This window comes from Haemorhous mexicanus, chromosome 6 (assembly GCF_027477595.1).
Source record: "Haemorhous mexicanus isolate bHaeMex1 chromosome 6, bHaeMex1.pri, whole genome shotgun sequence".
In the NCBI taxonomy this organism is placed as follows: domain Eukaryota; kingdom Metazoa; phylum Chordata; class Aves; order Passeriformes; family Fringillidae; genus Haemorhous; species Haemorhous mexicanus.
The window spans coordinates 13106743-13132108 of NC_082346.1; the positions used below are offsets into that span (position 1 = coordinate 13106743).

A 25366-nucleotide genomic window follows, 5' to 3' on the forward strand; every position below is an offset into this window, starting at 1 on the left:
CTGAACTGTTGTGTCCCTCACTTTCTTAAGCACACAGTTCCATTATTTTCTGCTGCATTTGTACTATGGAATAATGATTTAAGTGGATGAAATTTAATGTTCTAGTCAGTTAATAAGGTTAAATAATGTACCAGTGCAAAGAATATTCAGCATGTTTTCAATATTCAGACCTTCCTCAGGAATATTAACCATCACAGTAAGGGCTGCAGCTGGGCAGCTTTGTGAGAGTAAACTGAGCAAGTAACTGCTGCCTGTCTTTGCAGAGTAACCTGAACAGAAAAGTTGTGACTTATAAATGCCTGACTTTTGGGTTGGTGTAGTTGAAGAAATAAAAATGAAGACAGAGTATGAACCTAATGAGTGAACTAAATAAAATTCCATTACTCCACCCTGCTTAAAAAAGATGAAGAAAATTAAATTTTTAATGCCAAAAGCACTAATGTAATGTAATTGGTAACTCTATAGTTGAATATTCATGAAGCTCTGCAATATATTCACTGAAGGAACTGATTGTAATTCAAACAAGCTCTGTGATTCAAATTTGCTTTTTGCTTCACCTCAGTTCAAAAGTACACTTAGTACATATTTAGAATTGAAGTGGATTTTTTTTGTGTATGATAGAAAAGTGTGGTGCCATTCACACAGGCTGGCAAATTCTTATGGTAAGTACTGCAGTTGCCCTGTTTTTTAATCTTCTAAATTCCATTGTTTCTTCAGAAAATTATTTTGGATTTAACTTGATGATGAGAATTTTAGAAAATGATCATAGCTGGCTCTGACTTTAAATTTAAGTATTTTCATTAACAAAATGACATAAATGGCATGTTCAGCTAGTAACTTTATCCTCTTTGTTCTGTAAAAATATACTTTTTTTTGTTTTCAACAAGCTTAAAAACGTAACACTTGGAGGGAACAGCTAGGAAATGAATTTGTAGGTTGTCTTTAAGTGCCATGGAAATTCAAATAAACATTGTGCTAACTAAGAAACAGAACAACAAAAAAGTTTGTGTTGGAAAAAAATATTTACATGCCTTAGAAACATGTTCAACACAATTTGATATCCTCTTGTTTGCAGAGATAAAACAGTATAATTGGTATTAATTTATTTTTAGACAGGTTTAAATTATTCTTTGCCTAGGTATAGACATTATATATTTTGTTTGTTAAGCTAGCTTGGCAATTGTTACTTGTTTCTAGTCAGTTGTTGGGTATAAAGAAGAAATGAAGGGAAGATGTGAAAAAAGATGAGTGGAACACACATGAAATATTTCTAGAAAGCCTATAAACTTAAGTTCTAAGTTCTGACTTTCTATTTCTCTCTTATTTCTTTTGAATCTGTGAGGAAAAATATTGGGAAGATGATTTCCTAATTACTGCAGCCTAGGATTTGGATAGAACATTAATAAAGGGAATTCAGATTTTTATTCTTAAGAACATAAATTCTTAGCCAATATAATTAAGAAAAAGATAGAATCTGTCTCTCTTTAGCTTACTATTCCTTCCACTGCCCCAAGAAAATTTTATGGAAGGTATTATGAAGTAAGTCACTTCAGGAAAGGCCATTATATAAAAAAACCTTAATTTTAACATAACAAAGCTTGTCTCCCTGGGCTCTCTGTAGTCATCTGAGAAGCGAAAAGTTCCTGCAGAATGCAGTTCAGAGAGCCTAAATTAAATTCCTGATTTTAGGAGAGGAACTTAGATTGATTCAAAAAAAGTAAAAAAAAAAAAACTGAAACCAAACTAACAGAAAAAATCAGGAGACAAATGGCCTGAGGCTAAAGTGAGTCCTCATGATGGTTCCCTTTATACATATTCTTGTGCCTGTCAATATGTTGAAGGCAAGTGGTATTATTCATAATAAAGTAGTGAAAATGATGAACAGAATGAAATGGGTCTAGGGTCTTCTCTTGATCCTTCCTCACAGCAAACATCAACATTACTATTACTGGTTTTGGTAGGAACACTTGAAAGAGATCTTAGATCAGCATTTAGCAACTGTATCCAGCCATATCCCAGCTGATGAATCTTTCAATGAAAATACCATTTTCAGCTGACAAGTAAATGCAGATATCTACATTGTCTGTGAGACAACAATTGCTTCCTCAGCTTATCGAGTTTTCATTTCTTTATATCAACTCTAATAACTGTAATAGGACTAATGCAAAGGTGGTGTTCAGTTTAACTGAATTGATAAAGAGACACAAGCAAACTAGATAAAGCTTCATAATGCTTATCAAATCACAATACCTAAGGTAAAACTGAGCTTGAGACCTTCAAGGGGAAGAGGGATGCTGTGGTATTCACATGCCCTCTGAGCAGAGAGAAGCTGTAAGCAGAGAAGAAGGAAAACGCAATTCTTATCTCACTTGCTGTGCCTGTGTTGTGCTAAAGTAGAATGCAATATGGAGATTGTTCACCCAAAGTGAGGATGGTTTGTTCCCTTGGCCTATCAGAGCCAAGAAGTGTGTGTGTGTGGGACTGTCACGGGACCGTCACGAGAGAATCAGAGCTGAGTGCAGTGCTGTGCAGGTGAGAGCAAGAGCGAGTGCTTGGCAGATTCAGTTTAGATACAATGCACATAGTCTAGCATAATAAAGTAACTCATTAGCCTTCTGATGATGGGGTCAGATGCATCATTCTCTCTCCCTTTCATCGGAGTTGCTTTTCATTTGCAATAGGATGCTGAGGTGAAAATTTGGCTTTTGGGCATTGGAAGAACTGTTTCTCATGTTCCTTTACTTACCTGTACTCCCAGGATTTGATATTAGGGAGCTTTCCCTTCTTAGTCCTATCCTGCAAACCATACAAAGGGAGGACAAGGTGTGACCTGCCAAGTTGAAGGCATAATTGTGTTGCAGCAAAACAACACAGGGAAAACCTTCAGGTTTAGAGGCACGCAAAATGTACAGTTTGTCTCTTCAAAGTAGAGAGTGGAAGCTTTGATTGTGCTTTGTGGAAAAAAAAAAGTAGGTTTCTCACAAAATTTTCTAGACAAGAATTAAATGTAGTTTGTTTTGATCTTATGCATCTATGATGGAGTATCTAGCCATAGTGAATGAAAACTTGGAATGGTGTATATTATTTCTTTGTTAAAGCGACCTTATTGTGGAATTTGTTATAGATTGAGTTTACTGGTACACAAGGGAAATAATACTTAGAGTGTGAAATAACTTTTAGAGTTGTAAAGTCATGTGGCCTTTTTCAAGTTTTTAATATCTCAGGGGGGAAGGCCATCCACTGTATCATAGACCAAGCTTATATTTTTGTTTTTTACATTTCTTTGCCTGCTGAAACCTGATGTTTATACTGGCTGAACTAGTAAGAAATATTAGAGGAAGAGAAGAGGTATTTCAAGCCTCTATCTCAGAAAATGAATTTATTCCTACTGCTGTATATTCTCTAAAAGAAAAGCAGTGGGAAGTGCAAGAGCATCTTAAGACATTTCCCCAGTTTGTACCATGGATTTGAGCTGAGATTATTCTAATGTTTTTTTCTGACTCAGACACATGAGGCTTTTGGACCAGGAGTGTAGGCAGCATTGTACAGCTGAATATATGTGACAGGGAGAGGTGTCATCTCAGTATAAGAAAGAGACATTTTTGCAGTGAGAACAATCATTCACTAGAGCAACCTCCCCAGAGATGTGGTAGTGTCCCCATTGCTGGAGGTTTTCAAGACACAGAGAGGATGCTCAAAAATCTCATCCAGGCTCCCTTTTCCACAATGGGTTGGGCAGGTCAATCTTTCAAGGTCCCTTCCAACCTGGGCTGTTCTGGGATTCAGTGATAATAAGTAGGAAAAAGTTGGAGAACAGCAATACTTTGTAATCAAAAGCTGTGTAAACCTTCACCCCAGTCTCAGTTTCTTGGTTTTCTGGAAGTTTCTATATTGTTTTGCACCTATGCCTTCCATTAAAAGCCATTGAAGACAAATAGGATTTTCTTGACAGAGCCATAACATGGGGGATGTCCTTTAGTGTGTGTGTGCAAACAAATGTGCCTGTGTGTGTAAGACTGCAAAGTTTGGAAAGTGCTGGTTTACTGTGATTTCTCCTGTGAAATTCAATTCTTTCTCTATGGGACATCTAAAGAACTGAAAACACTTTCAGTGACCTGCCACCCAAATAGCCTCTTAAAAACATCTGAAGATTGCTCATCTGCAAGAATCTAAAACGTGACAAGGCAGGGAGATGCCAGACATTCTTCAGGCTGAGATATGTTTACTTCTTCATGGAAGCTGCTGAGGAATCCAGCACACATTATCATCCTGGGTCTTAGTCCTGGCTGTGGTCTTAGCATGTACTTTGTATTATCTAGAAAAATGTAAGAAAAAGTCCTTTTCTCCCATTGCTTTCTCCTGCCTGTTGTTCTGTCCATCCATTTCTTCAGCATTGCCAATTACACGTGGTGAACAAAAAGGCACTTTTCCTTTGTTTACTTTCTCACAATCAGTTTCTTTCAGAAATTGAAGCTGCTTCCACCACTGAACATAAGGGCTGCACATCCAGGTCTTGTAAACCATTCATCTCATCCCACACAGGGATCATGTTCATGCTACTCCAAAAGCTGAACCCTTCTTTAGCACTAGCTGTTCTCAACATCTGCAGCTCAGGCCTTTCCAGGTCCAGGGGCTCTATAGAATTACTACTGTACATGTCCTCTACATGCATCTGATTTCTGTTTGAACTGACTTCTGTGCTGCAGTTATTTTTCAACTTCCTGTGGTAACAAATTCAGTTATTTATTTATATACTGTTGTGAAGGAACTTCTTTTCTACTCAAACAATTGCCTAGTAACTGCTTTTGGCATTCTTATCCATATGTACTGTGAGGAATTGAGGGCAGGGCAAATAATTAATAGGCCATCCTCTTCAGTCTATTCATCACTTTCTAACCTGTTTCTATCCAGAAGTGTCTTTTTTGCATGGAAACCATTTGCAATTACTGACCAGTTTTTCTTATATGAACCATTTGGTTTTAAGTTGTTGGGGGTTAGTTGTTGTTCTTTTGTCGGGGGGGAGGGTGTGTTTGTTTTGTTTGGTTTTTCAGATATTTTGAGACGTGACTGGAACTGTTTTAATGATTTGGTCTCATATTCTATGCTGTTTCCAGCTCTTTCCTACTCTTGACATTTTTGCCATTTTGGCTGCTGCTGAATGCTATTTTCAGAGAACTATTCAAAATTACTCTGAGCTCTTTCCTGACTTGTAAAGCATAATGACAGACTCTTATTTAACTAAGTGTTTTTTATATTTGTTTTTTTGTCATGTGCATCTGCTTGCCCTTTTCACCTGACATTTTGTTATTCAAGTGCTCAATATTGCATAAACTACCATGGCTGTCGATTTGGTTCTGATTTTCCCATCTCATCTTTAATCATCTGTACAGACCCACTTTTCCAGACTCTTCAGGACTATGTTGAACACCTCAGCATCCATGGAAATGTAATGTGTGCAGTACACAGAACAGCTTCTGTCCTTTTCCTTCCTTCAGTTACAGGAGGTATTTCTCTTTCGTCCTGTGGGAGCAGTTTCCTTAAATGCTTGATAGAAAATTTTGTCAAAACCTCACCCTGAAAAATAGATGTTGCTGGTATTAAAAAGCCTGTTGATTTCTGTAAAGGAATTTACTGAAATAGCAAAGTTTAGACTGCTGGACAATCCTGTAATAATTTATCGTTCTTGTATCTGGATCTATTTAGTAATAAAATATTACATTAATTTCTTATCTAGGACAGTTATTATCTAAAAGTTAGGAACTAGGATGAAAGTCTTAAGTGATAATAAAGTTATAAAGCAATCAGTTCTCAAATCAGAAGTTTGTTTTGTTTGGCCAGAATTACAAAGCAGTTCAAGGTCAACATCAAAATATTGAAGGAGTTGTTTGGAAAGAATGAGCATCCTTCATTGTGTGCCTTTATCTCAGTCTCTAAGTATTTTTATTTGCCTTCCATTACCTCAGGTAGATAAAGCACAGCCTTTATTTCTTGGCACTTGCCAGAATGTTGTCCAGAGGCACTCTAAACCTCTGAAACTTTGATCAACAGTAAAACTTTGGATACATTGGTATTTCAGCATTTCTTCTGTTAAGATTAGTCTTATCTATGTAGATTTATGGTATTGTTAAAATTACTTGAGTTCTTATATCTTCTTTTAAGAAATATTTTCTAAATAATTTACCTGATTTTGTATTTTTTATTCCATAATATATTATAATCACTGAATCTTTTTCACTCCATAATTCTCTACAACTGTTTTAAACTTAAAATAATGGGTTCCATTACTTTAATACAGCCTTGTTTACTTTATTTGACATAAAGAAAGAAAAGAAAGTTAAGTAATAAATCTTCATGTTTGTGACTACATGCTTATTGTATACTAATTGTTTATAAGTAGGCAAAAACTGAATGCCATTTTGACTCATCATGTATAAAGTTGTAAAATTAGCATAATTAGGTACACATGACAATTTCTTAGTAGAGCGATTACAAGAGCAATACTGAGTTCTAGCATAGCTTATACAGTGCAATAAAACTAAAACAGGAGTAAGAAACATGAATTTGGGTCAGTTTAGCTCAGTATCAGGATGTGATTACTGCTACTTTCCCACTTTTTCTCCTTGCTCCTCTCCCAGGAGATACCAAACTGTCAGCAGCTGCAATGGAACAGGAGGTGTTGTACAAACTCAGTCATTTGCTGGTTGTGAACTGAGGGACTGAAATGCAATTCCATGCCTTACTCACTGCTCTTACTGCAGATATGGAGTGCCCTGGAAAAACCAGACAATTGCAGTAGGTCTGATATTTTTGTGGCAAATCTTGACCCATGGCATGTCCTGGAGTTTTTTTAAAGCCTCATAGATATTAATAACTCTGTTCCTTTTTATGCCCTTCTCATATCCCCTATTTTCATTTTAGGTTTTGAGATAAAAATGTCCAAACTAGTATATGAAATGCAGCTCCCAAAGTGTAGAATTCTCTTTCCCTGCAGAAGTAGTTCTCTGGTTTAAGCTCATCTCTTTCCTAGGGCCTCCCTGTGCACAACATTGATGAAACCATTCCAAATGAGTGTGGGGTTTTTTTAGATGTTGATGAGATGAGATTGTGCATAAAGCTGGTACATTATTTTTTGGATCAACTCCTGGATATAATCAGGAATGGAATGGTGTTGGCTAAATAATTTTATCAGGGAAAGATTTTGACAAAGGACATGAGGAACATTTTGCTACATTTGACTTGTGCTATTCCAGAAGAGCAGAGCTGTTGTTTTCCTCAAAGCTTTTTTTCTGAACTGTCTTATTGCCCAGAAAAATGTGGGGTTTTGGTACAGTATGTGCCAGTCAATGCATAAAAATTCCTTTCTTTTTCTGATAGTTTTGATTTTTATTATTAACTTTCCTAGTCCTAGGTTTTGAAAAACAATAATTGAAAATGGCAGAAATAAGGTTAGTAAACTATGTGTTCTCAGGGTGTGGTATCTGGTGGCCTTCTGAAAGAAAATGAGAAGTTATTTTTCTTACCATGTTTTCTAGGAGATGCAAGGCAATAAGGATAATTTTCCAATTAGAGTGCAAATTGTAAAGACCTTGAATCTAGAATTTTAATAAGCAGCCAAAATAGGCCTCATTTTCTTCCTGCTGAGAAGAGTTTAAAAGTAAGAGGAATTATGTACTTCATTCACTTAAATCATCAAAGGTTAGCTTTGATGATTCATGTTTGGAAATGCTGACTTCAGTCTGGTCCATTTGCAGAATACCAGTGTGTCCTTAAAGTGAGGGCACTACAAGTAGATGGTTAAATTCTCCTTTAGGTCCTTGGTGTTAATACCTGGAAGAGAAATAGAATGGTTGAGGTGCTTTTGAAGTGGATGGTATAAGAGAACATTCACTTCTTTACTTTTAAGAACACCTGAAAAATAAAAGGTTGAATTGCTTTTAGCAATTTTTTCCTGTTTAGCATTGCCATATGCTCCCAGTCTTGAGATTCTGTGGGTAGAGACTTTGTATGATGTCGTGGAAAGGCAGCTCTGGAGCTGGTTTGGGGTGGTTTGTTTGGGTTTTTTTGGTACTAGCAATAATCTCTTGTCCCTCATTTTGGATTCCGATGGCATGCAGAACTTCAAGGGCACAGGAAATGGGGACTTGCTTCTCTTTTCTCACAAACAACTGCTTTCATTTTCAGACCATCCTTTCTGCAAGTCAGCAAATCTGTTCTTTCTGAAGAGATGAAGCAGTGTGCTTTCTCCCTTTCCCCCACATTAAAATAAAGACCTCAGGTTAAATTTTCCTGAAGCTACTGCATCTGGATTTCAAATAAGGACAAAAAAGGGCAAATTATTTACCATATGATCTTGGCCATGGGTTCTTGATTGCAGCCGCTGGCAAGTCTCCTTCTGGCCACATATAGTTCAGGCCAAGTAGATGATTTGGGGATCTAAGAGCTGGAGAGAGCCATGACACTTCTCAAGTCAGAGATGCAGCTAGAGATTACCTGAGAGAGGCTTGCAAGTACCACCTGAGATTAAGTATCCCCTTGGGATACTGGTATTTTCAAACCAGGGACAGTAGGCAGAGCATTACTTTTCAGTAATCAGATAAAGCATCTGTGTAGTCAGTCAGTTGTAATGGTAATATGATGCACTGCTCTACTAAATATTTCAGTCAGAACTCAGCTGTCCTCAGTCCTTGCATTTCAAGGCTTTGTTTGCCCTGGGAGTTTGGACACCATGTTATTTTCACACTATGAAGTTCTTAGAGCAAGCATTCCCAAACTGATGTACTTTTTCATCTAAATTTAATTTTTAGAAGTTGTGATAGGAAGAGGCAGCATATTTACAGCACAATTCAATTTATCTGCTATGTAAAGGCTGCTTGCAAAAGAGTTCATCTCACAAAACTCACCAGATGTTATTTATGACTGAAGTTTAACTCAGTGATGGGTCTGTGTTACAAAATAACTTTTTAAAGAATGCAAATTAAAATTTTACTGTGGGAGATAAAAGAACAGCCATGTCATGAGCACACCTGATGGAACAGTCTCTGTGCTAACAGCTTGTTTCTGTATGATGTGTGAATTTTGGAGGACTTATTTCACCTCTGTCTTAATTACTACATTATCCTGTCTAATGCAACACCTTTGCAGCCCTCAAATTATTAAATCAATATGCTGTGTTGGTTTCACCTTGAAATTAATAACTGCCTCAATTAGCCCAATTAGCAAAAGAGGGGCTCTGAGGAATTTGTTGCTGATTCAGCATGTGCCTCATTGGAAGCTCATCCAATCCCATTCATTGCTAACTTGGCCAGTAAAATGCACATAGAATATCTTTGCTAAATGCATCAGTAACAAGGTGATCTTTCTGTCTCTGAATATTGTGGGTCTTAGTTTTTAAATACCAGTTAAAAAAAAAACAAAACCAAAAAAGCCACTCAAGATCAGGCTTCATCCAAGCTTCTGAGAGCCTGCCTTTACATAGTACATAAGTTGAATTGTGCTGTAAATATGCTGCCTCTTCCTACCACACCTTCTAAAAATTAAATTTAAATGAAAAACTGCATCAGTTTGGGAATGCTTACTGTAAGAACTTCATAGTGTGAAAATAACACTGTGTGACTACATCTGAAGGGTTCTTGTCAGGGTATTTATAATGTCCCAGAAGCAGACAGTCAGTAGCAAGGAATAACACAGCAGTCAGAAATCTGTAAATGATTCAGCAATACAGGCATAAGACCTTCTACAAAGTGTGTTTGCAGAATCTTGTATTGCATTAATAACTCTTTTGAGAAAGGAGGAGCTTTTGGCTCCAATTTTGCCTTGACATCACACCCAAATGAGACACTGAGGACTTCCTTCCTCACCCCACCTCTTTGGAGAATACTAAAATTGAACAATCATTCTTTGAATTATTAATCTATTATTATTGTTTTTGTCTTTGTTGCTGCTGCTGCTGTTGTTATACCTGTTTTTAGAGCTAGATATTGATAAGAGAAATTAGTGTTGCTGCTGCCCTCAAAATTGTCTGTTTCTAGGAAAAAAGCTTAGAATGTGGCATTACAGAATGTTACTGCTTTTTCACGCTTCTGTATTGTATGCTGGCAGGAAGGAAGAGGTGATATGATGAGCTTTGTTTTTTCACAGACAGCTATACCTGCAGGTTTCAGGTGCACTCTAGGAATAAAATTGGACTGTTCCTAGCAAAAGCAACAATTCTTGCGACCTGATATACAGCATCCCTAGATCCAAGTAGGGACATTGCAGCCTAGATGAGTGAACTACCAGGTCTGTAGAAAAAAGGTAAGCAGTCAAAATCCACACAATAGCTGTTTATTTGAATAAGTTGATAGTGAAGATATTCCTGTCCTGGTGTACAGCAGTACTTGAAAAAACATTCAGTGGATTAGGATCCATAATTCTTTTCTCATAAAAAGCAAGTGAAACACCTTCATGCTCTTTTGGTGTGTGTTCATTTTTGCAATGCAAAAATAGGTGTCCATGTATCACTAAAGTAAGCACATGTCAATCTGATTGTGTCCAGGAAGGATAAAATGGGAATAAAACACTTGTTTTGCTGCTTTGCCATTTATCTATGCAAGATAGAAAGCCAAGTATAATCTCCCTGCTTGAAAACCCACAACTGCATTCTAAATCCCAAAGAAAGCTATTTATTGTTGGTTTGTTCAACCAAGTGTGCCCTTTGGGATTACCCTTTCTGATTGGGAAAGTATTTAGTTTGATTTCTTCATTTGGAAAATTTTTTGCTTGACTAGCAACAAGACTCCTGGGTCACTAAGCAATAGTGTTCTGCCCTAATTGCCTTCAACTTATTTATGTTTCTTAGTCAGGCCGTTGGTAGTAGTTTTTCCAAATTATGCACAGTTGATATCCTGCTGTCCTGCAAAGCAGAATAATTTATAGAATGTTTCTCTGCAGAAATGCTTTCAAATGTTTTACTCCATCTATAAACCTTATAGTTTTTCCTAAAAAAGGATGAATTGACACCAAGGAACACAGATTTTTTCCCCCCTAATCTTATCTGTCTCCTCTCCACACAAATGTATTTGTTCTCTTTTTACATTTAGTAAGAATATAGTCAAGTGGCAATTTGAGAAAATATCAACTCAATCTCCCAACTCTGCCTACACCATAGACAAAAATAAATGTGTAACTAGAATGTGATGTATAATACATGCAGTCCAGACAGCAGAAACATTAGGTTTTTCCAAATCTGTGAGAAGGAATAGAAGAAAGAAACCCAAGTGACTCTGTGTGACTGAGTACATGATGCTCATTTAGGCAAAAGCATGTTGGGTGGTATTATTATCTCCTGGTATTCTGAATGGTGCAATTTCTCATGGGAGATTAATCAGTGCACAAGTCCTCCATCAAAGGGGTCCTTCAGCACCACACAACAAGACTGCCTCCTAAACAATTCTACTTTTAAATAGAAAGTTGTCTAGGAGGAGGAAGAGAGCAACACTTTTTACTCACATATTGTTCCACTTTTTTTTTAAATTTATCCTGCTTTAAGTTCACTGCCTTTATGTTGTGATACTTTTTTCCAGGTACTTCTTAGCTCTGGGTTTGTTTTGAACTGCCCTCCTGAATGACACCAAGTGTACTGTTCTCCCACTCTTACCTTCACGCTTTCTTATATGCTGTTCCTTATGCTTAGAAATCCTTATTCTCCCTGCCAAATATCCTCCCACTCTATATTCACATTCTTCCTTTAAACTACATTTCCTTAAAGTGTAAAAAAAATAACCTGCAAGTTAAGAAATATAGCAACTATGGATTGAGATCTGACAATCTTCTGATCATCAGATTTGCTACTGTTGGCTGAATTCTTTAACATATTCATAATACTGAATAAATCAGGGATTCATTTTTCCTAATATCACATATACCATCTTTTTCACTATATATATATTTTTAAATTTTATTTTAAAGTACTCCAAAATTCATCCCGACTGGTTTCCTAGAGGCCACCTGCCTGAGCTGTGCTTTCTGTTGTCTTTTTGCTTTTCCAGCTGAAAGCCCACTGATGGGGGAAAAAAACAAAAAAGGTTAGTAAGACATCCTTCTCATAAGAGAGCTGAGTCCAGTATCTTAGGTCCAGTCTTAACCAGATAAAATTACCATTTTGGAGTTCTGTCTCAAGAATATTTGTTCAAAGAAAAGCCCCAGAATGAATAAAAACTACAAGTGAACCAGAACATGGAGTTTTTTTCTGAACTTGTATGCAATTCTTAAAACCATTTGTTTTCACAGGGAGGTTGTGCAGCTTATGACCTCATTTCCTTATATTCTTTTTAGTGCTAGATTAAAAAAAAACCCTGAAAATAAAAAAAATTGTATCCAAACCTCTGTAATTTATAAAAGTTTGATTCATGCAACATTGACTCCTACTTGTCCTAAAAAAAATAAAATTGGAATTGGGACATTTTCAGGCTGTCTAAAATAGGCTTTCCTTAAAAGAAATACCTTTTTTAAAATCTGGGTCTACTAGTCTAAAAAGCTAGTGAAATACTGCTCCTCGGTGTTTCTAAATTATGTACGTGATTCATCTGTTTGCTGATTGTCTGCAGCATAAAATTCAGCCTAGAATTCTTGCAAGACAAAAAAAAGTCATTGTAAACCACTCCAAAGATGCCTCGCTGCAAGAGAAATAAATCTAAACACTGACTGCTAACAAAACAGAAACTGTAAAAACATTGCTAAAACAAATGAAGGTGACATTTTACAGAAAGAAAAGTGCTATTTTTGAATGCAATTATGATCTTTTAGTAAGTCTTAAATTTCCATTTAGTTATGTTAAAATGATTGTCTGTGAGTGAAATAGGTCCAATTGCTTTTTCTCTTAATGTATCAAGGAAAAGCTAAAGCTGGGACCAGAATGGATCCTCTAGGAGTTAAGTGCAGTCCTCCCAGAATAAATTTTCCACTAAACCCTTTTGGAATTAGTTTTCAGAATTGCTTAAATTGTGATGTAAATTTTGGATACATAATCAAGCCAAATGCCTTGTTGTAGGATTGGTCTTGTTGATATTGGAACACCATCACCTTTCACCCCCAAACCTTTTGGTTTTCAGTCTCAACAGTGTCATAACTGCCCATTATTGGAGATACTCTCCCAGGATTCATGTCAGGCTGGACATGCATCAAAACATTTTACTTTCTGCCTGACCTAACTTTTCCTTTCTCTCATTCAAGCAGACTATTGAAAATCATCCAGTTTTATGTGTTCCTGAGATATGAGGAAAACAGGAAGCAGAAAAGGAGATTCTTTCCTGTCTTACTGCTCTGTCATTATTTACATGTCCTACATGTGTAGCTTGCAGTTCCAAGGAAGTCTGTAACCACTGAATTTGAGGGGAGTTTTTTAGAAACTATTTTCCTTCAGATTTTGCTAGTTTCTTCCTTTAAAATATTTTTGTGACAGAATTATTCACTTGTAACCCTTGTCTCTGAGGCTGCAACTGGAAGTGTTCTGATTGTCAAGAATAATTATTATTGAAGTCACTCAGGAATCTCAATCCTCAGGAATTAATCTCAGAATGAGAACAGAGCCTTGGAATTCACACAGTGGTTGCATATACACTGCATGCCTCAGTGGAATTGTTCTGTATCCTGGAAACAGAGACACTACTTTGTCTTCCAAGTCTTATCTTGAGCAGTTGTATGGGTGTTAGTGTGGCTGGAACTCACTAAGGTTATCACAGAGGTGCCTTATTTTTGTCCTGGAGCTTTGGCTCTGTGGTTTGGTAAATTGGCTGAAGCAGGATCTTAATATTCTGCAAACTTGAGTATTTAACATGAAAAACCACTCTTTTTTCATAAAACTGAGATGCAGTAGGAAACTACTAGTCCATTTTTTTCCTGTTTTGCAGACAATAAAGAAAATGTCTTCCAATTTCCATGTAGGACCTTTTGTCACAAAGGGCAAGAATGTACATGAGTCAGCTTCAGTTGCGGGATTCTTTTTCCTTTTCCCAGTGAATGTTCCTATCATACAAAGATCTTGGAGTCCTAATGCAAAATTTCAAAGTGTTTCTATTAGGATATTCTGTTTTTAAGGGGTTTGTTTCTTTTGTTTTGTTGTGGTTTTGGGTTTTTAAAATTTTAGAGGATAGTTAATGTATGCCAACAAACTGTGTATCTTAACCTATAATCATGCTTTGTGTTTGAAACACTTTTTTGGTACAAACATAAGGACACCCTGTTTTGCTCAGACTCCGAATGAAGTTTACTGGGTGTTAATTACTTCAAAGCTGCAAAACCTAATTCAAAATGTTACTTGCATTCCATATATTTTTACAGCTATACAAAAAGGAGTGTGAAAAGGTACCTTTTTAATTTGGTAATGTTTTACAACCACTTGACAGGACAACAAAGAAAAGATTTACAAAAAGCCAGTCAGAATTGTGCAGTTCAGCTACTGCACCATGAGCAAGCAGCTCCTGTTTTGACAAATGAGACTTGACCACAGGAAGCATGAGGTCAAGAAGTATTAATAAAATGCTTTCTTAAGTGGTTATTTCTGCTCTTTTTTTGTGTCCCCTCATTAAGATGTGACAGAGCATTTGGGGTCAGGTGCCCAGCTATCAGTGGGGATGGAGTAAAGCACCTTTCTCTGAGCCCTTGCTGACATGGACTCAGCCATGACTCAGCCAGGGGAAGTTAACTGATTATACTTAACTTTCTCTGCTATGGTAAAATAAGTTGCAGAGGGAACACACTGAAAGCCAAGGGCCTCTAAATACTTTTCCCTTTTATGGAATAGAGCTCCCAGATCTCCATTTCCTGGAGATTGTACTCTAAGCCTACACAGTGGTAAAAGAAAGTTCTCTGCATTCACTGATCTGTATCTGACTACAAATTTGAGCTCAGGGTATAATTTTTTTCCTAACTATTTTAAGCACTAAGTTTATAATAACAGACCAAAATGTTAAAAGCACTCCATCCTCTCTCTTGTTTCTTACTTTTTTTTCTTTAGATTGTCTCCTCTTAGTGTGGGAATGAGCAGAATTTGGTGAATTGGGTAGGTAATTAGTTTGTGTGTTTTTTACTCATTTTGTAGGTGCACAAGGCTCATGCATACTGAAATTGTAGATCTTCACCCACATCCACTCTGCCTGTGACATGTGAGTTAATCTCTATAAGTATTTAATTTTAAAAGATAATTTTGAAGCTTTTGTCATTTCTGAAAGAATGGAGTTTTGGGGGAGATAATTTACTTTGATAAAACACTGGAATAATCTAATTACATTTTTTGATAAGATAGAGGCAGGCCAGACAGAGCTTGATCAATGAAGAAAAAAAAAAAAAGGAATAAAAATAAGAGGATCTTGACAATATCTCTGTGCTTAGGATGCTAGTTGGTGTTTATGCACTTCAATGTTTTTTAAAGTGCAGGTGTATTTTAAATCTCTTTTCAGTATCTTCAGGGCCAATAGTTGCAGTTGTTTCAGTTGGTCCCTCACTGAATTGCACAAATTGTTAACATCATTTCCTTCTTTTACTGAAACATGTTTGTTCTTGTGGAAAGGAGGCAAAACTGGCAAAGCTAATGGTAGCATGATTCCAAAGGCTGTTCAGCTGGCAGGTGAGCCAGGCTTAGAAGCAGGCTAGGCAAGCTCTACACACTCTAGCTCAGGGTTCAGGAAAGCTGTCAGCTGGTAAACAGAGGTGTGAATTTCTGTAAGCTCCAAAGCTGTACTCTGCCCTAATGCTCTGCTGAAAAAAAAAACCGTACCTTCCAGTGACATAAATTTTCCAAGGACATTTCTTTATCTTCAATCTACATTTTTGAGAAGCAGATAAGCTCCTCTGATTCTTGTAGAGGTTCTCACAAAGCCCCCTGTTTCTGTGCATTTTGACTCCCTGTGACACTTACTGGGGCTGTTTTCTTTGCCCAACTAAAGGGGCGTAAGGTCACTTCAGCAGTGGTGGAAGAACATTTATTCACTAGTATTTAGGTTTCCATCTTTTCTAAACCTTTGCTTTTCCTACCAGTACAGGAGGCAGTAACTGATTCAAAAATGGCAGAACTCCTTGCAGAGCATGGAATATCCACTTGCATTTACAATATATAATGTTTGTGCTGGGTAAGCATCATAGTCTTTAAAAAATATGGGCTACTGACTTTAGGAACACTGCATAGGTTAAAATTAAGCTTTTAGATTGAAAATTAATAGTTTTAGAGTTCTAAATAATGTAGTTTATTAATTGAACTACATCCTTATACTGAAATACCAAAATGCAGTACCCCTCATTTTGGCTGTGTAGTGAACTGCAGCAGTGCAGTAAAGGTGTGCAAAGATGGTGTTTGATTCAGGAAGCCTAAGAATATGAAAAATTGTGTAAGCTTTCACTGCTGCAATATAGTCCTCAGCGCTGGGGTTTTCTGGAGTGGTACTAGGAAAAAAGGGAAAGTCAGAAGAAGAAATTTTCCTACTGATCAGCACAGAGATTTGAAGCTTATTCCTATTTGCAAGATATCTCTGTAAGGAAATCAGAGTAGGGTTCTAACTGTGTCAGAGACAGCCTGAACTCAGTCCACTCCAAATCTGGGGGTTGTTAAGGTGGCACAAATTCATCTTTCTACCCTCTGTTTTCCCTTGGCTGTACTTTCTGTGCTGCATCTCTAGGACAACACAGCTTGGGATTTGTCCCTTTCTATTCTTAGACAAGCCTGCTGATTTATTTCTTTTACTTTTAAAGTTTTTTTTTTCTTTTAAATCTGAAAAATGAACTGAAACTTGATGTGCTTAATAGCTCTTTCTTGTTTCAAGATAAGTTGCATTACTTTAAGTTTAGTATGTACTAAGAACTCAGTTTAGAGTGGGAATAAACTGCTTTGATGCAATAGCTTCTACAATTCCACGTAGGACTGCAAGCATACTTTGGCCATGACTTGAAACATTCCTGATTTTTCAGGCCCAGCATTGGGTTGAATGTATCAGAACCATAATAAATTCATAAGGGAAATACTAAGAGGGATTCGATAAATAGCCAGATTTATAATTTTTTTCTCTCTTTTTCTTTTTTTTTTTTCGATTTGAATTTGGGTTCTTGCAAACTCAGAAATCGTGTAGGATGCCAGGATTTTGTTACAAAGATGAAAAGCAAATCTGTGTCACTTTTTTTAGTTACCTTGTTTCCATCTCAGCTTCATGTGTTTCTAGTAGTTGGTGACTGGGTTTGATACAAAAAAACTTAATTGTTGAAACACACAGACATTCAGTAGCTAATCTGTGGGTTTATTCAGATACACGTAATCGTAAATATGTCTTTTCCATCCTAATAGGGACTTTAATTGTTTTGCCTTAATAGCCATTTTTAAAGATTTCATTCATATAAAGTTTCCTCTACTCTTGTTTGAAGTCAGAGTTGGGTAAAATCATGATACAAACATGAAGTGCCACTTTTGTAGAGTTAGAAAATCACCTCTAACAGGTACATGTCTAGAAAAGCTTGAAACATGGTGTCCCTACAGCATGTACTGCTCTGAAAAATCTTTATGCCCACTGCTCAAAACGAGTCTGTATCTTGGTCTCCATAATGATGTCACATGTGCTGCATCTTTTTCAGAGCTGTTATTGAGGAACGGCAATGGTATAATTACTTTTTCCTGAACACACCAATACTTGTGTAGGATCATTTTAAAAATTTATTCGTTGTGCATTATCCTGTGAGATGGCCTTGTATTCCTCTTCTAGTGAAAAAGAAAATTAAGTTTCCAACATAATGTGAAATGAACATAATATAATAAAAGCATGGATCTTAGCTGCTTCTGTAGTCCAAAGTTTTCACACATTCTGTAGGTTTTACAACACAAATTTTCTTCTGTGAGAGCTGAGGTGAGGCACTTGTCACTACTGAGACTGCTTCAGTGTTTCTTGTGAATGGTTTTGCCTCTTTTTGCTTGTATTTTTAAGCAACAGATGCATTTTAAGTAACAAATGCAGTTGGCAACCTCGACAAACCAGCATGTTCCTGAATACATTTCTTTGTCCACCCCTGAAGTGGAAAGGAAAACTGTAGCAGGGTAATTTCCAATGCAGTAGTCAGCAGTTCCTAGTGGAGACACTGTGCACCAGGTGGCCTCAGCTGTGTGTGTGTGACCTGCAGGCACCACCAGGGAGTGCAGTGATGCATTCATGAGGACAGCAATCTACTGATGAGGACAGCTCCCTGATTCCTGGGCAGGTGTCACAGTAAGTATTGCAACCCATTCACTGCCACTCCAAGGACTGATTTGTGCTTTGCACTGCTGATCCTCAGACTTTGGTACAGGCTTTCATGCTGATGTTACCCTTGTGAATGCATTGCCTCCCTTTGATACTAATAATGAGAATTTTCTCACCTAATAGGCAGTGATTTTTTTTTTTTCTTCCCCCTCTGGGAATTTCTGCTGTTTTGCTTTAAAAGTGTCTTGCACCTTGTTGTCTTGTGCAGAGGTACACCCAGCCTTTTCACAATTCACCTTGCTCAAAGGAGAAGTGCCACCCTCTAGGGTTCCAGTTTTGGTCCTCTGGGATCTGAGATCATGCTCTGTAGCATTAAGGCTGTTAGTTATTAAAAGACATATTATGGGAGAGATGACTGAGAAGGGACCCTAGCAATGTCAGTCAGTATCAGAAGGGAGGTGTCAGAGGATGGATCCAGACTCTGCTTGGTGGTGGAGCAATAGGACAAGAGGCAAAGTCAGAAACTGATGCATAGGAAGTTCCATGTGAACATGAGGAAAAACTTCTTCTGTGCATATGATTGTGCACTGGAACAGACTGTCCAGAGAGGCTGTGGAGTCTCCCTCACTGGAGGTAATCAAGAACTTTCTGGATGCAATTCTGTTCCATGAGCTCTGGGATGACCCGGCTTGGGCAGGGAGGTTGGATCAGATGACCCCTGTGGTCCCTTCCAACCTGAACTTTTCAGTTGTTCTGTGATATCCAGGATATGATAACAGAATGCTGTTTACTTCTTAGAGGATATTTAGAAAAGGCAGTTTAGTCACATCATAGTGACAAAATGAAAATTGTAAAATGGAGGAAAGAGATGGAAATAGCAACAAGAACAGAAGGTTGTCTGTTTTGAATGCATTTGCTAAGTTATACTTGACCTTGAAAGCTTTAGTTACTAAAACACAAGATAGCATTTTTAATTTAAACCTTAATACTGTTTATTATTGTAAAGTGATCTCAGTTTTTGAGCATAGAGTTTTAAATGGATTTGATTTGTATTTTTGGCATCTAACCCAGCCTGCAGATCACGAGGCCTCCCAGAGCTTATGCCTTCAGGCTAACTTGAAACAGATACTGCCAGCAGTGCATGATCCTCTTAGTCAACCTTGCAGCTCCACGTGCTTCACGCTGCCCACCATGCCAACCTTACCTGAAGACAAGGGACAAGCAAAAGAGGCCCAGCACAACAGCTCTCCTCCAGCCAAAGTAAGCTCTCTTACTTACAAAGGTGTTTTCTGACACTTGCTGGAAACCTGAGGCTGAAACATGTTTGTGTAGATATAGGGGTTTATAAAATCAAATCTTTTTCTTGCTCTGTATTAGGGTGTTTTGCTTAATTGATGAAGCTATGAATGATCCTTCAGTTGAAATCCTTTGAGTTCCTCAAATATTTTATAGCCTAAGGGATGGGAACTTAAATTGCTCAAGTAGTTGTTTATCATTTTGAACTGGAGTGTTATAAATGGTTCAGAACAGACAGACATATATCAAAGCTGTCCAAAAATGACCTTTGTGATGTTATTAAAGAAAACTTTAAACTTTGAGAACAGAATTTAGGCTTGCACTTCAACAACTAGTGTTGCTTTTACAGATATAGAGGATGTTATGCAACTCATGTGTGTGTGAAAGATGGAAATGGGCTTTTTTGGTTTGCTATCTTTCTCAGTGCTTTATTTGCCACAGCAGTAGATGATCATACGCTGGAACTAGACAGAGGCAGGTGGATGTTCCTCAGGCATTTAATCAGTTTGTTTCAAGTTTGTGTGGCGTCTACATGCCTTGACACGTTTTCATTCCAGATAATTATGAAAAATCAATAACAGATGGGCCTTCCCTATTTTCAGTAATCTATACAGATAAAAAGTAGCTTCATACTTTAATAAGCTGGGGCTGGATTTTTTTTTTGGTTATTAGCTTAGCTGAAGTAAAGAACCTTACTGTGATTATGAAATCACAGGTTATCCAAATCATTAATTTTTACGCAAACTGGTGTAAAGAAAGAGAGGATTTATAGTCTGGCACATCCTCAGTTAAAGATGTGACACTGTCATTGGGTTTGGGGACACTACATTCCAGACTTTAGGTGAAAACATCCGCTACTTTGACATTGTTGGAAAATACTGTCAGCAGTGAGCTCTGCACTGGTTTGTCCTGCTTTCCATCTAAGCTGCGCATGATGCTGAGTGTTAATTTCCTGCCTTAAGATAAACACCCCAGTTGGATACAAGTTTATCAAGAGTGCCATCTGATAACATCTATTAGCTGAAGATTTTATTGGGCCTTTTTAAACTCACCTATGTGAAAAGTATTTTAGTACAAAAGACTTGCTGTATAAAGCATACCCAGAGATGAAAAATATGAAAATCTAGCAGACATCAGTGATTCTAATTTCTGAATGTGCTTGTCAAGTGGGAGAAATGAAAATTTCCGACCTCCTAATATAAAAGCATTAAATTTTTAACATATTTTCCAGGCCTTTTAGACATAAGTCTTAAATGAACTGTGGTAATGTGACAGTTCATGAATTAGGTCACTGTGCAAAATGCTTCATTTTAGATAAGTGATTATTTTCAGGCACAACATTGCAGTGGAGTGATTTTAATAAACACACTGCTCATAAGCCTACTTAAGGTTTGCCACTAGCCAATGTTGTGAAAATTTGGTCTTGTTCATAGCTGTTGTCACTCTTGGCTCTTGCTGCAGGTCAAGGTCTACAGCATGACTGTAAGTCACTTTAAGTAAAACAGCTTATTGTGAGATAAGGGCTGGCAGGCAAGGAGAGGGCATCAGAAGGAGCTAAAAGCTGGTGAATTTGTTTTCTGCCATTCAACAAAATTTTCCAAGTCTGGAATTTCATCTCATCTAGAATGCTGTCTGGTGTCTATCTATCACCTTCCTTATTCTCTTTTGGGAGATTCTTCCACACCTTTTCCCTGCATGCCCAAATGCACACAGATTGCAAAACAGTTCTGACAAAAAGAAAATGAACCTTACATCACATGTAGCCTTCTGCATGCTTCAAGTATCATCATGCTTTTGCATGATGGGAAGACCTGGGTTCTATGTGTCAAGTTAATTTTGAGAAAACAAATATGGGTTTTCATTTCAGTATTTCTTAATGCAGCCTGTGTTTTTCTGAAGCTCAGTTTAGATTTTTAATTAATATCTAAGAATGTGGCCAAGTTGCAGAGGGTTTTCTGTTTCCCCTTTTTTTTGTTGTTGTTTTGGGTTTTTTTCCCCCCAGTGTTTTGAAGAATTGAGGTTTTATGCAGTAAAGCTCTGTCACCTGACTGCCTGGCGTGTTAGGCATTTCTGCAGAGTATCTTTGTATTCCTTCTCCCCTCACCATCCCATTAATGTAGAAATCATCTGAATTTGTCTGGATTATAAACACTTCAAAAGCATATTCTCTGTATGCTTAGTGAGGGCCTGGTAGAACTTAACAGCCAAATGTCTGGAGGTTCTGCTTCCATCCCTGATCTTCGTGGCTGTTCTGTTATGGACCAAACTGCCTGTGCCACCCTCTCAGCCCTCCACATGTTTCTCTGCAAGTCTTAATGGCTCCTGGTCATCCTTGTGAAGCAGTTCCCACCTGAGCCACAGAGGTGGCATCAGTTTTACCCCCAATTTTTTTGGGAGGAGGGCTTTGGACAAAAAGGAAGCAAAGACTTGAGTAGCAGGGAACGATTGGAAGTAGGAGATGAGGCAACTGTTGGGAATAGTTGAGGAGCAGATGGGTCTAGAAGCACCCAAGGGAGCAGAGTTAAAGGCACACAAATAAGAAGGTGACAGAAATCTTCTGTGACATCTCTGTGCAGTTGTACAACACTGCACTGTTATGAGGCAGCTTAAGCTTCCTGTTAAAGCTTCTCTTCCAAGGCCTGTGTAGAGCAGCCTGAGCACACCTCAGTCTGTAACAACTCCTTTTGATTGGAGCCAGCTGGCCTGCAAAGAGCTTCCTGCTCTGGCTCTTCCTGCCCCTCTCCTGGACAATGCAGGTTTGGACAACAGGGGCCATGAGGTTTCACTTGTGTACATGTTGAACTCCTATAGCTGCTGACCAGGATTAATGTTTTCTACCTGACCTGAACTAGCCTCGACTGCAAGCTCTGTCTTTTTTTTTTTTTTTTTTTTTTTTTTTTTTTTTTTTTAATGAGCTGTTTTTAGAGCCCTAAAATGGGCTTGAGTGACTTCGAGGCTGTTGTTACATCATTCAGAAGTTTTTGCTTTCTGGCAGTCATGAGATGAGTATAAACACTGTGCATGTGCATTCAGCTGCTTTGCCCTACAAACAGGGGAGTCACCTGAGTTTTGTCATTGACAAAATATATTGTTACTTTTTAACATTTTTAAGGATATTGCTAGAAATTGCTTTCAAGCTGTTGTCATAAAATGTCACTTGTACATTTGAATCACATATGCTTTGGGATTCTAACATTTTCAGAATTACAAGGGTATTTTTCCTAAATTTAAATCTTCACAGTGTTTTCTTGGTATGTTCCCCATCCTGCTCTCCTGTGACTGACAAAGTAAACTTGCCAAGGAAATTCATGGGAGAATTATGAGTATGGAAGTGTGGAGCTGCTTTTAAAAAATCTATTTTAGTAAAAAAATTTACTATTTATGGTAGAATCAAGAATCCTAACTCAGATGTCTGAATCAAGGCATATTTCATTGCCTTTGAGAGGTAGAAGTGTTATGCTATGTGTGTCATATTATCCTATTTTCCAAGTACTTCTCGAATCCTTTGACTTGATCAGAAAATACATGATTTCAACAAGAGTAAAATGCAGCACTGGGAGAGATGTTTCAAGGAGTTCTATAGTAAATGACAGAAATTAGCAGTCAAGAGTCAGCTTCCTTATGGAATGGAATAGCTTGGGATGGAAGGGACCTTTAAGGTCATCCAGCTCCAACTGCCTGTTATGGACAGGGATCCCTTCCACTAGACCAGGCAGCTCAGAGCTTCACCCAACCTGGCCTGGAACACTTCCAGAGTCTAAACCTGACTTGCTAAACTGTGACTTATTACATGCTTCATTCTGTTAATGCCTAAATTAGTGCTCTTGCAACAGCCTTTTCTTACCTGCCTTACAAATTTCTTGTGAAGCTTCAGGATGTAGTTTCAAGAAAATTGTAGACTCCAAATAACAAAGTAAAACAAAACTCTCATATATATCAGTGCTTAGCAGAAGCAATTAGGATTTGAGAATTTACAAATTATTCTTTAAATTTTACAAGTCACTTGACAGCAGTCCATTGCCACTGCTGTGAAGCTTTCCCTTCAGCTATTTTCTGGTTTTAATCTGAATGCAGTGCTTGGGGTAGAAGTAACAATTTTCTTACCACATATGAGACATCCACGTTAATTTATGCCAACTTGATGGATCTCCACTTGTGATATCTCACAGGAAATGGATTCCTTTTCTTCAGCTGAATGTTATAATTATACAGAAAGTGTGAGATTAAGTTCTTGAGGCAAGGTCTCATATTTAAGCAGACAAGGACATATTAATATTCAGTACTATCTTGCCAGTTTCTTTTACCACTTAAAATTTATATTTTATTTTATTAAATATTTAAATTATATTTTAAAAATATATGTTTCCAAGTAATTTGAGTGAAAACCATGTGGAGCTCTTAACAAGATAACTTTAAATTATTTTCTGAGGTTTTGGGTATCATGTGTACACTTAATACTGTGTTTATTCGAACTTTCATTATACATTACTGTCATTTGGAGGGTTTGTGTGCTTAATTTGGCCCTTTTATACAGAGCTGCTTTTCACTCTTGCATTCAGCTCATAAATTCACCAAACTCTTGGACACATACTTTACTAGAGGAATGGTTTGCTGTGTGTAAAATCAGTCTGTCTGCCTTTTTAAAGCTTTCTCATTAGCTCCATGCTTATTGAATTTAGCTTGCATGCATTAAAAGTTTTTAAAGAAAACAGATATTCCAGGGCTCCCTCATGTCTTTTGAGTAATTTAAGTATAGGCCTCTAATTCACATTTCTTTTGTCAAATTACAGCTAATTATATCTGATTTCAATTACTTTTTCTTTTTTTAGGTAAATTGAGAAATACACATTTTTTTCCAAACAGAGAGTCAATGTTCACTGGTTTGAATTTCTGTTTAACTACATTTTTGTATTTGTCACACACCATTCAGGACACAACTGTTGAAGGGACAACATGCAGCACACCTTCTATTGTTCTTCCAGAGAATGCTGTCACTCCAGATGTAGAAATTGATAAAAATCTGGTTAACAGGTACTGTATAATACATTGCCAATCCATCCATAAACTTCAGGGGCAGTGTTTCTAAAACATTGCTCTGAAATATATGTTGTGTGAAATTATTAATGCTGTATGTCTGTGATTTGGTCACATTGCCTTTGCATTTTGAGAATGGTGTTTGGGATGCAGGGTGGAAGAACAGGAATATAATTGAGACTAAAAGAGTAGAGTTGCACAGAATACTGAGCCTGGCAACCCCACTCATTGAGTTGGACAACTTAAATATCTAGTTTGACCACTGTAATACAATGGGTTTGAAGAAATTTTGGGCCTGTTCACATGGATGGGACAAGAATACCACCTTGAGGTTAAGCACATGTGAAAGTAAGTCATTGCAGAGAAATAGTAATCCTGTTTGAAGTTGAAAACTTCAATTCAGTCTTCAATTGAATTAGGGTTATACTATTTGCTCTGATACAGCATGCTTCCTGACCTGGGCTTTTTAATTTTATTGACCTGCCACTAAACTTAAAATATGGGGAGAAAACCTATCAAAAAATATATTTTGTAAATATATAATTTGTTTGTATTTTTAAAAGTGTGCTTCTCCAAACTTCAGAATTAGTTTAGAGTCAGAATTTATATGCAGCCCTTCAAAAGCAGAATTATTTGCAGGATCAGTATTTACATTTCTGCAGTTGCTTGAGACTTTTGCCTGGTTTGCAGTTTAGAAAAATCCTATGGAAGTGTCAATGCCTGAGGAATTATTTTAGTCATAAAATTTAGCTTAAGAAGCAGTAACAATTCAGAAAGACTAAGTTTATTGGGTATTTTTGTTGGTGGTTGGGTTTTGGGGATTTTTTGGGTGGGTTTTTTTGTTTGTT

At 37.3% G+C, this 25366-nt stretch overlaps 1 protein-coding gene across 6 annotated transcripts in view; it reads left to right on the top strand.

Moving 5' to 3' along the window:
• Positions 1-25366, top strand: part of IRAG1 (inositol 1,4,5-triphosphate receptor associated 1) — a 61739-nt gene that overhangs the window by 11657 nt on the left and 24716 nt on the right. For 4 of the 6 annotated variants that reach the window (XM_059848828.1, XM_059848826.1, XM_059848832.1 and 1 more), the window contains exons 2-5: positions 15077-15140; positions 18130-18215; positions 19260-19448; positions 24415-24515. In XM_059848828.1, the coding sequence (XP_059704811.1) occupies positions 19380-19448; positions 24415-24515 (170 nt within the window). In that variant the 5' untranslated portion in view covers positions 15077-15140; positions 18130-18215; positions 19260-19379. Of the gene's footprint in view, positions 1-10152; positions 10294-15076; positions 15141-18129; positions 18216-19259; positions 19449-24414; positions 24516-25366 lie in introns of those variants that run through there. The other 2 variants (XM_059848830.1, XM_059848831.1) reach the window with 2 other exon arrangements.